This window comes from Hyla sarda, unplaced genomic scaffold (genome assembly GCF_029499605.1).
Source record: "Hyla sarda isolate aHylSar1 unplaced genomic scaffold, aHylSar1.hap1 scaffold_1614, whole genome shotgun sequence".
In the NCBI taxonomy this organism is placed as follows: domain Eukaryota; kingdom Metazoa; phylum Chordata; class Amphibia; order Anura; family Hylidae; genus Hyla; species Hyla sarda.
Genome location: NW_026608251.1, coordinates 38,139 through 52,500, shown reverse-complemented (window position 1 = coordinate 52,500; position 14,362 = coordinate 38,139). Strand labels below are relative to the sequence as shown.

The 14,362-nt window shown below is 36.1% G+C and overlaps 1 protein-coding gene across 4 annotated transcripts in view; it reads left to right on the top strand.

The window, feature by feature from the left end:
* Positions 1 to 12,596, top strand: part of LOC130310995 (zinc finger protein 665-like) — a 25,891-nt gene extending 13,295 nt beyond the window's left edge. For all 4 annotated transcript variants that reach the window (XM_056552450.1, XM_056552449.1, XM_056552447.1 and 1 more), the window contains one exon: positions 10,543 to 12,596. In XM_056552450.1, the coding sequence (XP_056408425.1) occupies positions 10,543 to 12,266 (1,724 nt within the window). In that variant the 3' untranslated portion in view covers positions 12,267 to 12,596. The remainder of the gene's footprint in view (positions 1 to 10,542) is intronic.
* The last annotated feature ends 1,766 nt before the right edge of the window (positions 12,597 to 14,362 follow it).

Sequence of the window (14,362 nt, the reverse complement as noted above, 5' to 3'; positions counted from 1 at the left end):
ATAACACTATGTCCTCTATATATATATAACACTATGTCCTCTATATATATATAACACTATGTCCTCTATATATATAACACTATGTCCTCTATATATATAACACTATGTCCTCTATATATATATATAACACTATGTCCTCTATATATATATAACACTATGTCCTCTTATATATAACACTATGTCCTCTATATTATATAACACTATGTCCTCTATATATATATATAACACTATGTCCTCTATATATATATATATAACACTATGTCCTCTATATATATATATAACACTATGTCCTCTATATATATATATATATAACACTATGTCCTCTATATATATATAACACTATGTCCTCTATATATATATATATATAACACTATGTCCTCTATATATATATATATATAACACTATGTCCTCTATATATATATATATAACACTATGTCCTCTATATATATATATAACACTATGTCCTCTATATATATATAACACTATGTCCTCTATATATATATATAACACTATGTCCTCATATATATATATATAACACTGTGTTATATATATATATATATATATAGAGGACATAGTGTTATATATATATATATATATATATATATATATATAGAGGACATAGTGTTATATATATATATAGAGGACATAGTGTTATATATATATATAGAGGACATAGTGTTATATATATATAGAGGACATAGTGTTATATATATATATAGAGGACATAGTGTTATATATATAGAGGACATAGTGTTATATATATATATAGAGGACATAGTGTTATATATATATAGAGGACATAGTGTTATATATATATATAGAGGACATAGTGTTATATATATATATATATATATAGAGGACATAGTGTTATATATATATATATAGAGGACATAGTGTTATATATATATATATATATATATATATATAGAGGACATAGTGTTATATATATATAGAGGACATAGTGTTATATATATATAGAGGACATAGTGTTATATATATATATAGAGACATAGTGTTATATATATATATATAGAGGACATAGTGTTATATATATATATATAGAGGACATAGTGTTATATATATAGAGGACATAGTGTTATATATATATAGAGGACATAGTGTTATATATATATAGAGGACATAGTGTTATATATATAGAGGACATAGTGTTATATATATATATAGAGGACATAGTGTTATATATATAGAGGACATAGTGTTATATATATATATATATATAGAGGACATAGTGTTATATATATAGAGGACATAGTGTTATATATATATATATAGAGGACATAGTGTTATATATATAGAGGACATAGTGTTATATATATAGAGGACATAGTGTTATATATATATATAGAGGACATAGTGTTATATATATATAGAGGACATAGTGTTATATATATATAGAGGACATAGTGTTATATATATATATAGAGGACATAGTGTTATATATATATATAGAGGACATAGTGTTATATATATATATATAGAGGACATAGTGTTATATATATATATATATATAGAGGACATAGTGTTATATATATATATAGAGGACATAGTGTTATATATATATATAGAGGACATAGTGTTATATATATATAGAGGACATAGTGTTATATATATATATATATATATAGAGGACATAGTGTTATATATATATAGAGGACATAGTGTTATATATATATATAGAGGACATAGTGTTATATATATATAGAGGACATAGTGTTATATATATATATAGAGGACATAGTGTTATATATATATATATATATATAGAGGACATAGTGTTATATATATATATATATAGAGAGAGAGAGAGAGAGAGAGAGAGAGAGAGAGAGAGAGAGAGAGAGAGAGAGAGAGAGAGAGAGAGAGAGAGAGAGAGAGAGAGAGAGGACATAGTGTTATATATATAGAGGACATAGTGTTATATATATATAGAGGACATAGTGTTATATATATATATATATAGAGGACATAGTGTTATATATATATATAGAGGACATAGTGTTATATATATATATAGAGGACATAGTGTTATATATATATATAGAGGACATAGTGTTATATATATATAGAGGACATAGTGTTATATATATATAGAGGACATAGTGTTATATATATATATATAGAGGACATAGTGTTATATATATATATAGAGGACATAGTGTTATATATATATAGAGGACATAGTGTTATATATATAGAGGACATTGTGTTATGTATATAGAGGACATAGTGTTATATATATATATATAGAGGACATAGTGTTATATATATATAGAGGACATAGTGTTATATATATAGAGGACATAGTGTTATATATATAGAGGACATAGTGTTATATATATATATATAGAGGACATAGTGTTATATATATATATAGAGGACATAGTGTTATATATATATATATATAGAGGACATAGTGTTATATATATATATAGAGGACATAGTGTTATATATATATATATAGAGGACATAGTGTTATATATATATATATAGAGGACATAGTGTTATATATATATATAGAGGACATAGTGTTATATATATATATAGAGGACATAGTGTTATATATATATATAGAGGACATAGTGTTATATATATATATATAGAGGACATAGTGTTATATATATATATATAGAGGACATAGTGTTATATATATAGAGGACATAGTGTTATATATATAGAGGACATAGTGTTATATATATAGAGGACATAGTGTTATATATATATAGAGGACATAGTGTTATATATATATAGAGGACATAGTGTTATATATATAGAGGACATAGTGTTATATATATATAGAGGACATAGTGTTATATATATAGAGGACATAGTGTTATATATATAGAGGACATAGTGTTATATATATATATAGAGGACATAGTGTTATATATATATATATAGAGGACATAGTGTTATATATATATATATAGAGGACATAGTGTTATATATATATAGAGGACATAGTGTTATATATATATATAGAGGACATAGTGTTATATATATAGAGGACATAGTGTTATATATATATATAGAGGACATAGTGTTATATATATATATAGAGGACATAGTGTTATATATATAGAGGACATAGTGTTATATATAGAGGACATAGTGTTATATATATATATAGAGGACATAGTGTTATATATATATATATAGAGGACATAGTGTTATATATATATAGAGGACATAGTGTTATATATATATATATATAGAGGACATAGTGTTATATATATATAGAGGACATAGTGTTATATATATATAGAGGACATAGTGTTATATATATATAGAGGACATAGTGTTATATATATATAGAGGACATAGTGTTATATATATATATATAGAGGACATAGTGTTATATATATATAGAGGACATAGTGTTATATATATATATATATAGAGGACATAGTGTTATATATATAGAGGACATAGTGTTATATATATAGAGGACATAGTGTTATATATATATAGAGGACATAGTGTTATATATATAGAGGACATAGTGTTATATATATATATATAGAGGACATAGTGTTATATATATATAGAGAGGACATAGTTTTATATATATATATAGAGGACATAGTGTTATATATATATAGAGGACATAGTGTTATATATATATATATATAGAGGACATAGTGTTATATATATATATATAGAGGACATAGTGTTATATATATATATAGAGGACATAGTGTTATATATATATATAGAGGACATAGTGTTATATATATATAGAGGACATAGTGTTATATATATATATATATAGAGGACATAGTGTTATATATATATATATATAGAGGACATAGTGTTATATATATATATAGAGGACATAGTGTTATATATATATATAGAGGACATAGTGTTATATATATATATATATAGAGGACATAGTGTTATATATATAGAGGACATAGTGTTATATATATATATATAGAGGACATAGTGTTATATATATATATAGAGGACATAGTGTTATATATATATATATAGAGGACATAGTGTCATATAAGATAGGGATAGGTATAAGGCTATCCTTCATATAAGATAGGGATAGGTATAAGGCTATCCTTCATATAAGATAGGGATAGGTATAAGGCTATCCTTCATATAAGATAGAGATAGGTATAAGGCTATCCTTCATATAAGATAGAGATAGGTATAAGGCTATCCTTCATATAAGATAGGGATAGGTATAAGACTATCCTTCATATAAGATAGAGATAGGTATAAGGCTATCCTTCATATAAGATAGGGATAGGTATAAGGCTATCCTTCATATAAGATAGGGATAGGTATAAGGCTATCCTTCATATAAGATAGGGATAGGTATAAGACTATCCTTCATATAAGATAGAGATAGGTATAAGGCTATCCTTCATATAAGATAGGGATAGGTATAAGGCTATCCTTCATATAAGATAGGGATAGGTATAAGGCTATCCTTCATATAAGATAGGGATAGGTATAAGGCTATCCTTCATATAAGATAGGGATAGGTATAAGGCTATCCTTCATATAAGATAGGGATAGGTATAAGGCTATCCTTCATATAAGATAGGGATAGGTATAAGGCTATCCTTCATATAAGATAGGGATAGGTATAAGGCTATCCTTCATATAAGATAGAGATAGGTATAAGGCTATCCTTCATATAAGATAGAGATAGGTATAAGGCTATCCTTCATATAAGATAGAGATAGGTATAAGACTATCCTTCATATAAGATAGGGATAGGTATACGGCTATCCTTCATATAAGATAGGGATAGGTATAAGACTATCCTTCATATAAGATAGGGATAGGTATAAGGCTATCCTTCATATAAGATAGGGATAGGTATAAGGTTATTCTTCATATAAGATAGAGATAGGTATAAGGCTATCCTTCATATAAGATAGAGATAGGCATAAGGCTATCCTTCATATAAGATAGAGATAGGTATAAGGCTATCCTGCATATAAGATAGAGATAGGCATAAGGCTATCCTTCATATAAGATAGAGATATGCATAAGGTTATCCTTCATATAAGATAAAGATAGGTATAAGGCTATCCTTCATATAAGATAGAGATAGATATAAGACTATCCTTCATATAAGATAGAGATAGGTATAAGGCTATCCTTCATATAAGATAGGGATAGGTATAAGGCTATCCTTCATATAAGATAGGGATAGGCATAAGGCTATCCTTCATATAAGATAGGGATAGGTATAAGACTATCCTTCATATAAGATAGGGATAGGTATAAGGCTATCCTTCATATAAGATAGAGATAGGTATAAGGCTATCCTTCATATAAGATAGAGATAGGTATAAGGCTATCCTTCATATGAGATAGAGATAGGTATAAGGCTATCCTTCATATAAGATAGAGATAGGTATAAGGCTATCCTTCATATAAGATAGAGATAGGTATAAGGCTATCCTTCATATGAGATAGAGATAGGTATAAGGCTATCCTTCATATGAGATAGAGATAGGTATAAGGCTCCTTCATATAAGATAGGGATAGGTATAAGGCTATCCTTCATATAAGATAGGGATAGGTATAAGGCTATCCTTCATATAAGATAGAGATAGGTATAAGGCTATCCTTCATATAAGATAGGGATAGGTATAAGGCTATCCTTCATATAAGATAGAGATAGGTATAAGGCTATCCTGTATATAAGATAGAGATAGGTATAAGGCTATCCTTCATATAAGATAGAGATAGGTATAAGGCTATCCTTCATATAAGATAGGGATAGGTATAAGGCTATCCTTCATATAAGATAGAGATAGGCATAAGGCTACCCTTCATATAAGATAGAGATAGGCATAAGGCTATCCTTCATATAAGATAGAGATAGGTATAAGGCTATTCTGCATATAAGATAGAGATAGGCATAAGGCTATCCTTCATATAAGATAGAGATAGGTATAAGGTTATCCTTCATATAAGATAGAGATAGGTATAAGGCTATCCTTCATATAAGATAGAGATAGGTATAAGGCTATCCTTCATATAAGATAGAGATAGGTATAAGGCTATCCTTCATATAAGATAGGGATAGGTATAAGGCTATCCTTCATATAAGATAGAGATAGGTATAAGGCTATCCTTCATATAAGATAGGGATAGGTATAAGGAAGGCTATCCTTCATATAAGATAGGGATAGGTATAAGGCTATCCTTCATATAAGATAGAGATAGGTATAAGGTTATCCTTCATATAAGATAGAGATAGGTATAAGGCTATCCTTCATATAAGATAGAGATAGGTATAAGGCTATCCTTCATATAAGATAGAGATAGGTATAAGGCTCCTTCATATAAGATAGAGATAGGTATAAGGCTATCCTTCATATAAGATAGGGATAGGTATAAGGCTATCCTTCATATAAGATAGGGATAGGTATAAGGCTATCCTTCATATAAGATAGAGATAGGTATAAGGCTATCCTTCATATAAGATAGAGATAGGTATAAGTCTCCTTCATATAAGATAGGGATAGGTATAAGGCTCCTTCATATAAGATAGAGATAGGTATAAGGTTATCCTTCATATAAGATAGAGATAGGTATAAGGCTATCCTTCATATAAGATAGAGATAGGTATAAGGTTATCCTTCATATAAGATAGGGATAGGTATAAGGCTATCCTTCATATAAGATAGAGATAGGTATAAGGCTCCTTCATATAAGATAGAGATAGGTATAAGGTTATCCTTCATATAAGATAGAGATAGGTATAAGGCTATCCTTCATATAAGATAGAGATAGGTATAAGGCTATCCTTCATATAAGATAGGGATAGGTATAAGGCTATCCTTCATATAAGATAGAGATAGGTATAAGGTTATCCTTCATATAAGATAGAGATAGGTATAAGGCTATCCTTCATATAAGATAGAGATAGGTATAAGGTTATCCTTCATATAAGATAGGGATAGGTATAAGGCTATCCTCCATATAAGATAGAGATAGGGGATTCAGCAGGGACTCTTCATTACCACCCTGTCTCTATCTCACGTCTCTTTCAGGACTATTACTCTAAACTGTATTCTCTTCCTTCTCAGCTGCCCTCGGACCCCGGGGATCGCGATGTGGCCCTTGACTCTTTTCTCTCCAGGTGTAGCCTTCCGGCTCTCTCAGACGGTGATTGAGAGGCTCTGAATGCCCCTATCACACAGGAGGAGCTTGCGGAGATCCTTAAGTCCCTCCCAGCGGGGCGCTCTCCGGGTCCCGATGGCTTTACCTATCTGTATTATAAAACTTTCTCTACTATTCTTCTGCCTAAACTGGTTCCTCTGTTCAACTCCTTTCACATGGGGAGGGCATTCCGCGGACCTTCCTACATTCTCTCATCACGTTGATCCGGGAAAGGACCCCCATGATTGCTCCAGCTACAGGCCCATAGCCCTCCTGAACTCTGATCTGAAGCTGTTTTCCAAAGTTTTGGCGGCTCGCCTGTGTAGTTTTTCGCCTACCCTTATTCAATATGATCAGGTGGGGTTTATCCCCGGACGCCAGGGGGGTGATAATACTAGGAGGGTCCTGGATCTGATAGATGTGGTCAATCGGGGGTCCAGACAGGCCTTGCTCTTGAGTTTAGATGCGGAGAAGGCTTTTGATAGACTAGGTTGGCCGTTTCTGTTTGCTACGCTTCAGAAATTTGGGATCTCTGGGAACTTCCTCTCTGCACTGCGGGGCTTGTATTCCTCTCCCTCTGCCTCCTCCACTCCTTTCCCTCTCTACAATGGAACTAGGCAGGGATGTCCGTTGTCCCCCCTGATTTTTGCTTTATGTATCGAACCGCTTGCGGCCTTGATCCTGGGGGACCCGGATATCTCTGGGGTGGCTCTTCACGGTAGGGAATTTAAGATCTGCCTTCCGCTGATGACGTCTTACTTACTCTCACTAACCCTCTCCTCTCTTTGCCCTCTCTGTACAAACTCTTACATGATTATGGACGGGTTTCCGGTTATAAGGTCAATCTCTCCAAATCGGAGGCTATGCCTCTCAATCTATCCTCTCCTATGGTCTCTCTCCTTAGATCTAACTACTCTTTCCGTTGGTCTCAGTCTGCTATCAAATACTTAGGGGTCTATCTTACTCCTACTTATGCCTCCCTCTACTCTGCTAATTTTCCCCCTCTGTTCCGTGAACTGCGTACTATAATGGAGAAGTGGCGTTCCCAGTATATATCGTTTTTTGGACGTATTGCGGCGGTTAAGATGACTGTCCTCCCTAAACTACTCTACTACTTCGAGTCACTACCTGTACGGGTCCCGTAAGCGGTGTTGCGCTCTTTTCAAACGGCCATTTTTCGGTTCATCTGGGACCCAAAACGGCACAGATTGTCTATGTCGGTTATGATGGCGAGCCGGTATCATGGGGGTCTTGGGGTTCCGGATGTGACCAAATATTACTGGGCGGCTCATCTGCGGCACCTGGCATCCTGGTCCACCTACCATGCGTACAGCAAGTGGATGGAGGTGGAGAAGTTGTGGCTAGCGCCGACCCACCCGAACTCTCTCCTGTGGACATTCCCTCTCCCGTCTCCGGCAGGCCCCCTGCTAGGCCCCATGTCCTTCACTCGTTACGTGTGGACTTATTGTTCTCGGCGCTTTGGGCTTCTTTCTTCTTTTTCTCCTCTACGGTCATTCCTTTATCACCCAGATTTCCCCCCCGGATTGACTTCCCTAATGGTCAGGGAATGGGGCTCCTGTAACCTTTTCTGCTGGGCGGATGTGGTTGACCCTGTAGCCCGTTCCCTCCTACCCTTTGACCAGCTGGTCTCCCGTTGGACTCTCCCCTCCTCTGAATTGACCCGCTATGTACAGCTTCGTCATTATCTGTCCTCCGCTAGGGGCTCTTTGTCTGTGTCCTTACCTACCTGCTTTGAGAGGCTGTGCAGGGGCGGGCCCCAGACGAGGGGACTCCTTTCTAGTATCTACTCTTTCTTGATCTCCCCTCCTGATGGCGTCCCCCCTTCACACAAGTATATGACCTATTGGGAGACGGCTCTTCAGACTGTCATCACCATTCCTCAGTGGAGGGTGATCTGGAATCGGGCCGCTAGGGCTTCGATTTGTACTGCCTACAAGGAAACGCAGTACAAAATGCTGATGGGGTGGTACCATACTCCGGCCCTGCTGAATAGGCTGAATCCTGATATTCCTCCTCAGTGCTGGAGATGTGGGGTTGGTCTGGGCGACACGTACCATATTTTCTGGTCTTGTCCGCTCATCCATCCATATTGGGGCAGGGTTCAGCGTCTAGCTCGGGAGGTGCTGGGGGTGATGGTCCCGCTGGATCCGCTGGTCTTCCTACTGCAACTCTCTGTCCGAACTCTCTCTAAGAAACCGTTTAAGTTGTTTTTACCTATTACTTTAGCTGCTAAAACCCTTATAGCAAAGTATTGGAAGCGAACTCTCCCTCCGTCCGATGAAGATTTAATGGCTAGGATACGGGAAGTTAGGTCCCTTGAGTCCCTCACGGCCTCTTTGAACAACACTATCCCGGCCTTTCTGTCAGTGTGGGACCCCTGGGATAGATTCACAGATAGGCAACCCCCTTAACTTGTGACTCCTTTGGGATTTTTTGGCTGTACTCCCTTTTCTCGTCCTTTCCTGCTTTTTCTCTGTCTTGTCTTTCCCTTCCTGATTGTGGTCTGTCGGTTCAGTGTTTGTTGGTTTCTCCCATGCTCCCCCCCCCTCCTACCCCCTCTTTCTCTTTATGTAAGCGTTATATATGGTAACTGGAGTTGGGATTTTTTCCAATGCTCCCCCTGTTAGACTCAGTCTTGGATTTTGTACACTTTATGCGTTCCATATCTGTTGTTACCTGAGTGGCGGGGTTCATTTTCCCTGCTTGTGTTGTGTAAGGCTATCCTTCATATAAGATAGAGATAGGTATAAGGCTATCCTTCATATAAGATAGAGATAGGTATAAGGCTATCCTTCATATAAGATAGAGATAGGTATAAGGCTATCCTTCATATAAGATAGAGATAGGTATAAGGCTCCTTCATATAAGATAGAGATAGGTATAAGGCTATCCTTCATATAAGATAGAGATAGGTATAAGGCTATCCTTCATATAAGATAGAGATAGGTATAAGGCTATCCTTCATATAAGATAGAGATAGGTATAAGGCTATCCTTCATATAAGATAGAGATAGGTATAAGGCTATCCTTCATATAAGATAGAGATAGATATAAGGCTATCCTTCATATAAGATAGAGATAGGCATAAGGCTATCCTTCATATAAGATAGGGATAGGTATAAGGCTATCCTTCATATAAGATAGAGCCAGGGACTATTGATAGGATTCACATTATTGGGCCGACACCTTCTATGTTTCTATGATGATCTCTATAGACCTTTCCTGCTGGATTTACTTACGGTTTTAGCTCCAAATCTGCGCCGGTGTTTTCAGCCTAATAGGAATGTGGTAAATTATTTACTTTAAAAAATAAAATATGTATAAAAATTCACAAAATCCCAGTTTTTTTTATCCTTACAGAACATCCCAGTAATAACTTTGATGAAAACCTATTATCCCTGAATTATAAAGCCGAAGATGATGAAGATGACGATGACGATCTCGTGCCGCACTCTTCAGGAGACCTCCTCACCCTTAATGAAGAAGGGTCCCAAAGAAATGAATGTGGTAAACAATTTATAAAAAGCTCAGGTCTTACACACAGAAGACTTGAGAGACGACCAAAGCCGTATACATGCTTTCAGTGTGGGAAACATTTTGCCGGAAAAAAAACTTTTCTTAAGCATCAACAAAATCATGGACGAAAGTTGCTGTATCCATGTTCAGTATGTGGGAAATGTTTTACAAGTAGTTCAAATCTTATTACACACAAGAGAAGTCACACAAATGATAAGCGGTTTCCATGTTCAGAATGTGGGAAAAGTTTTATATTAAAACATCATCTTGTAAACCATCAGAGAACTCACACTGGCGAGAAGCCATTTGCATGTACAGAATGTGGAAAATGTTTTTCAACAAAAACAAGTCTTGTGTATCACGAGAGAGGTCACTCAGAAGACAGACCTTATCCATGTTCAGAATGTGGAAAAAGTTTTACAAAAAATTATTATCTTGTACAACATGTGAAAATTCACACAGGAGAGAAGCCGTATCCATGTTCAGAATGTGGGAAATGTTTTACTACTAAAGACAAACTCAGGGACCATCAGAGAAGTCACACTGGAGAGAAACCATTTCTATGTTCAGAATGTGGGAAATGTTTTACTACTAAAGGCAAACTCAGGGACCATCAGAGAAGTCACACTGGAGAGAAACCATTTCTATGTTCAGAATGTGGGAAATGCTTTACTACTAAAGGCAAACTCAGGGACCATCAGAGAAGTCACACTGGAGAGAAACCATTTCCATGTTCAGAATGTGGGAAATGTTTTACTACTAAAGACAAACTCAGGGAGCATCAGAGATGTCACACTGGAGAGAAACCATTTCTATGTTCAGAGTGTGGGAAATGTTTTTCATCAAAATCAAATCTTTGCAAACATGTAAAACGTCACTCAATAGATAAACAATTTCCATGTGCAGATTATGGTAAGTTTTTTCCAAATCTTTTTATACAACAGAGTAGTCACACAGGAGAGAAGCCATTTCCATGTTCAGAATGTGGGAAATGTTTTCTAGAAAAGTCAAGTCTTGCTAGACATAAGAGACGTCACACAGGAGAAAAACCATTTCCATGTTTACAATGTGGGAAATGTTTTCTAGAAAAGTCAGACCTTGTTGTACATGAGAGAAGTCATACAGGAGAGAAGCCATTTCCATGTTCAGAATGTGGGAAATGTTTTCTAGAAAAGTCAAGTCTTGCTAGACATAAGAGACGTCACACAGGAGAAAAACCATTTCCATGTTTACAATGTGGAAAATGTTTTCTAGAAAAGTCAGACCTTGTTGTACATGAGAGAAGTCACACAGGAGAAAAGCCATTTTCATGTTCACAATGTGGTAAATGTTTTTCAACTAATAGCAGACTCAAGATTCATCAGAGAAGTCACACAGGGGAAAAACCATATTCGTGTTCACTATGTGGGAAATGTTTTACAGAAAAATCTAATCTTATTAGACATCAGATAACTCACACCGGGGAGAAGCCGTATTCATGTTCAGAATGTGGGAAATGTTATACAGATAAATCAGGTGTTATTAAACATCAGCGAATTCACACCAGAGAGAAGCCTTATTCGTGTTAGGAATATAGGAAATGTTTTTGAAATAAATCAAGTCTTATTAAACATGTGAGAATTCACACCAGGAGGAAGCTTTATTCATGTTAGGAATGTAGGAAATGCTGTAAGAGCAAACAACAAATCTTCACCCATCAGGTTATTGACGGATATTATACAGACAGGAAGAGGTTTATTATTATGGAATTATCCAAATGATCTTTACCTGAGGTCACAGGGATCAGAGAGGAAGATCCGTAAACTCCCCCGAACTGCAGGAGAAAGCAACGGGACTCGCCCCAAGGGTTGTTTTTACATAAATGGACGTATCAATATTTTGTTTTCCTTTGTACTGAATAAAAATATGTAATCTATATTTAATTTGCAATCATTTGTCTAAAACAGTGTTTCTAAACCAGGGTGCCTCCAGCTGTTGTAAAACTACAACTCCCAGCATGCTCGGACAGCCTTTGGCTGTCCGGGCATGCTGGGAGTTGTAGTTTTGCAACAGCTGGAGGCACCCTAGTTGGAAAACACTGGTCTAAAACGAAGAGGACAAAGGGGTCCGGGGGGGGGGGGGGGGGGAGCAGAGGGGTATGAAGGAGAACTTAAACATCTGGGGGGTGGGTATTGGGGTCTGGAGGAGGAATACAGGGGTGGGATTCTGTCAAACTGTAAAGAAACAGTATGTGGCGGTATTATCTTCAGGGGGAGTGAGTATAAAAAGCCGGTGGAGCAATACTGGGAGCCGAGTGCAGGACGCTGCTAACGCTCCACCCAGTGTGACGGGTTTCCCCCGCATGCGCAGGCTTCATCAGACCACACCGGCAAATACAACTCCAGCATCCACCTCACCAGTCCGGTGCGAACAGATGGTCATGTGACTTTTTTTTGTAAACAATGTGAATTAAAATAATATATATGCTACACAAGCAATGCCGTATCTATAAACATAGCAGAAAAATAAGATGTATATACAGTAGGCCATTATATAGATTGGGTATTAAAAAAAGTAATATGTTACTCAGTACCTAATCCTGATCATGTACATATAATTCTTATGTGTCTAGGACCTATATATCCCTAACAAATAGCATTTATATGTTGCTCACTTGCTTTGTGTTCTTGCCTTGTGGAGGGGGCGTGTCCATCTCTCTCCCTCACTGTGATGACTCATCATCATCTGCAAATCACCGCACTGTCATTTTTATGCATACATTTTCTATCTGTTCCTAGTAAAGCTGGATGCTAATCAATATAGCTGTGACTATGTGTCATTCAGCTTTCACAGACTCCTGAATGTCTGATCAGCTTCTTTGTCATTCAGGAGTCAGAGAAAGCTTTGGCTGTTCAAGCATGCTGGGAGTTGTAGTTTTGCAACAGCTGGAGCTGCAGTGTTTGTACAGCACTGTGTTAGAGCAGTGTTGCCTCCAACTGTTGCTAAACTACAACTCCCAGCATGTCCACACATTCTTTGTCTGTAGTTTTGCAGGCACACAGGAGAACACACAGCTCTAAAACAGAGTTTTATGAAGATTGTGCCCCCAGCTGTTGTAAAACTACAATGCCCATCATGGGAGTTGAAGTTTAGGAACAGCTGGAGGCTGCAGTGGTGCAATGATGATCTCCGATACTGGATACAACACACTTTACGGCCGGTATCCAGAATGCTGCAAAATACAGAGTGGTCTGTCTGCATAAAGACAGATGACCCCTAGTGGCGGATATTTTCATTTTTGATTTTTAAGTAATATGTAATTTAAAAAAAAATAAATGTATTTATAAAAGTCATCTTATCAGTAATACTACGAAATATAAGAAGTTTTACATAATGACTGTGCCTCTTTAACCCCTTAAGGACACGCGCCATAAATATACCACGCTGCAGAGCATTACTTCGCGCACATCGCCGTACATTTCATTCACAGCGGGTCCTGGCGGCTGTCAGACATCAGATGATCGCGCTGATGTCTGCCATTAACCCCTCAGATGCCATGACCAATACAGATCACAGCATCTGCGGCAGTGCGGCACTTAAAATGGCTGATCTGACCGCCTGCGGCACTGATCAGATCAGCCAAGATGGCGGACACATGTCACCTGCCTCCATCTCCCGGCGTCTT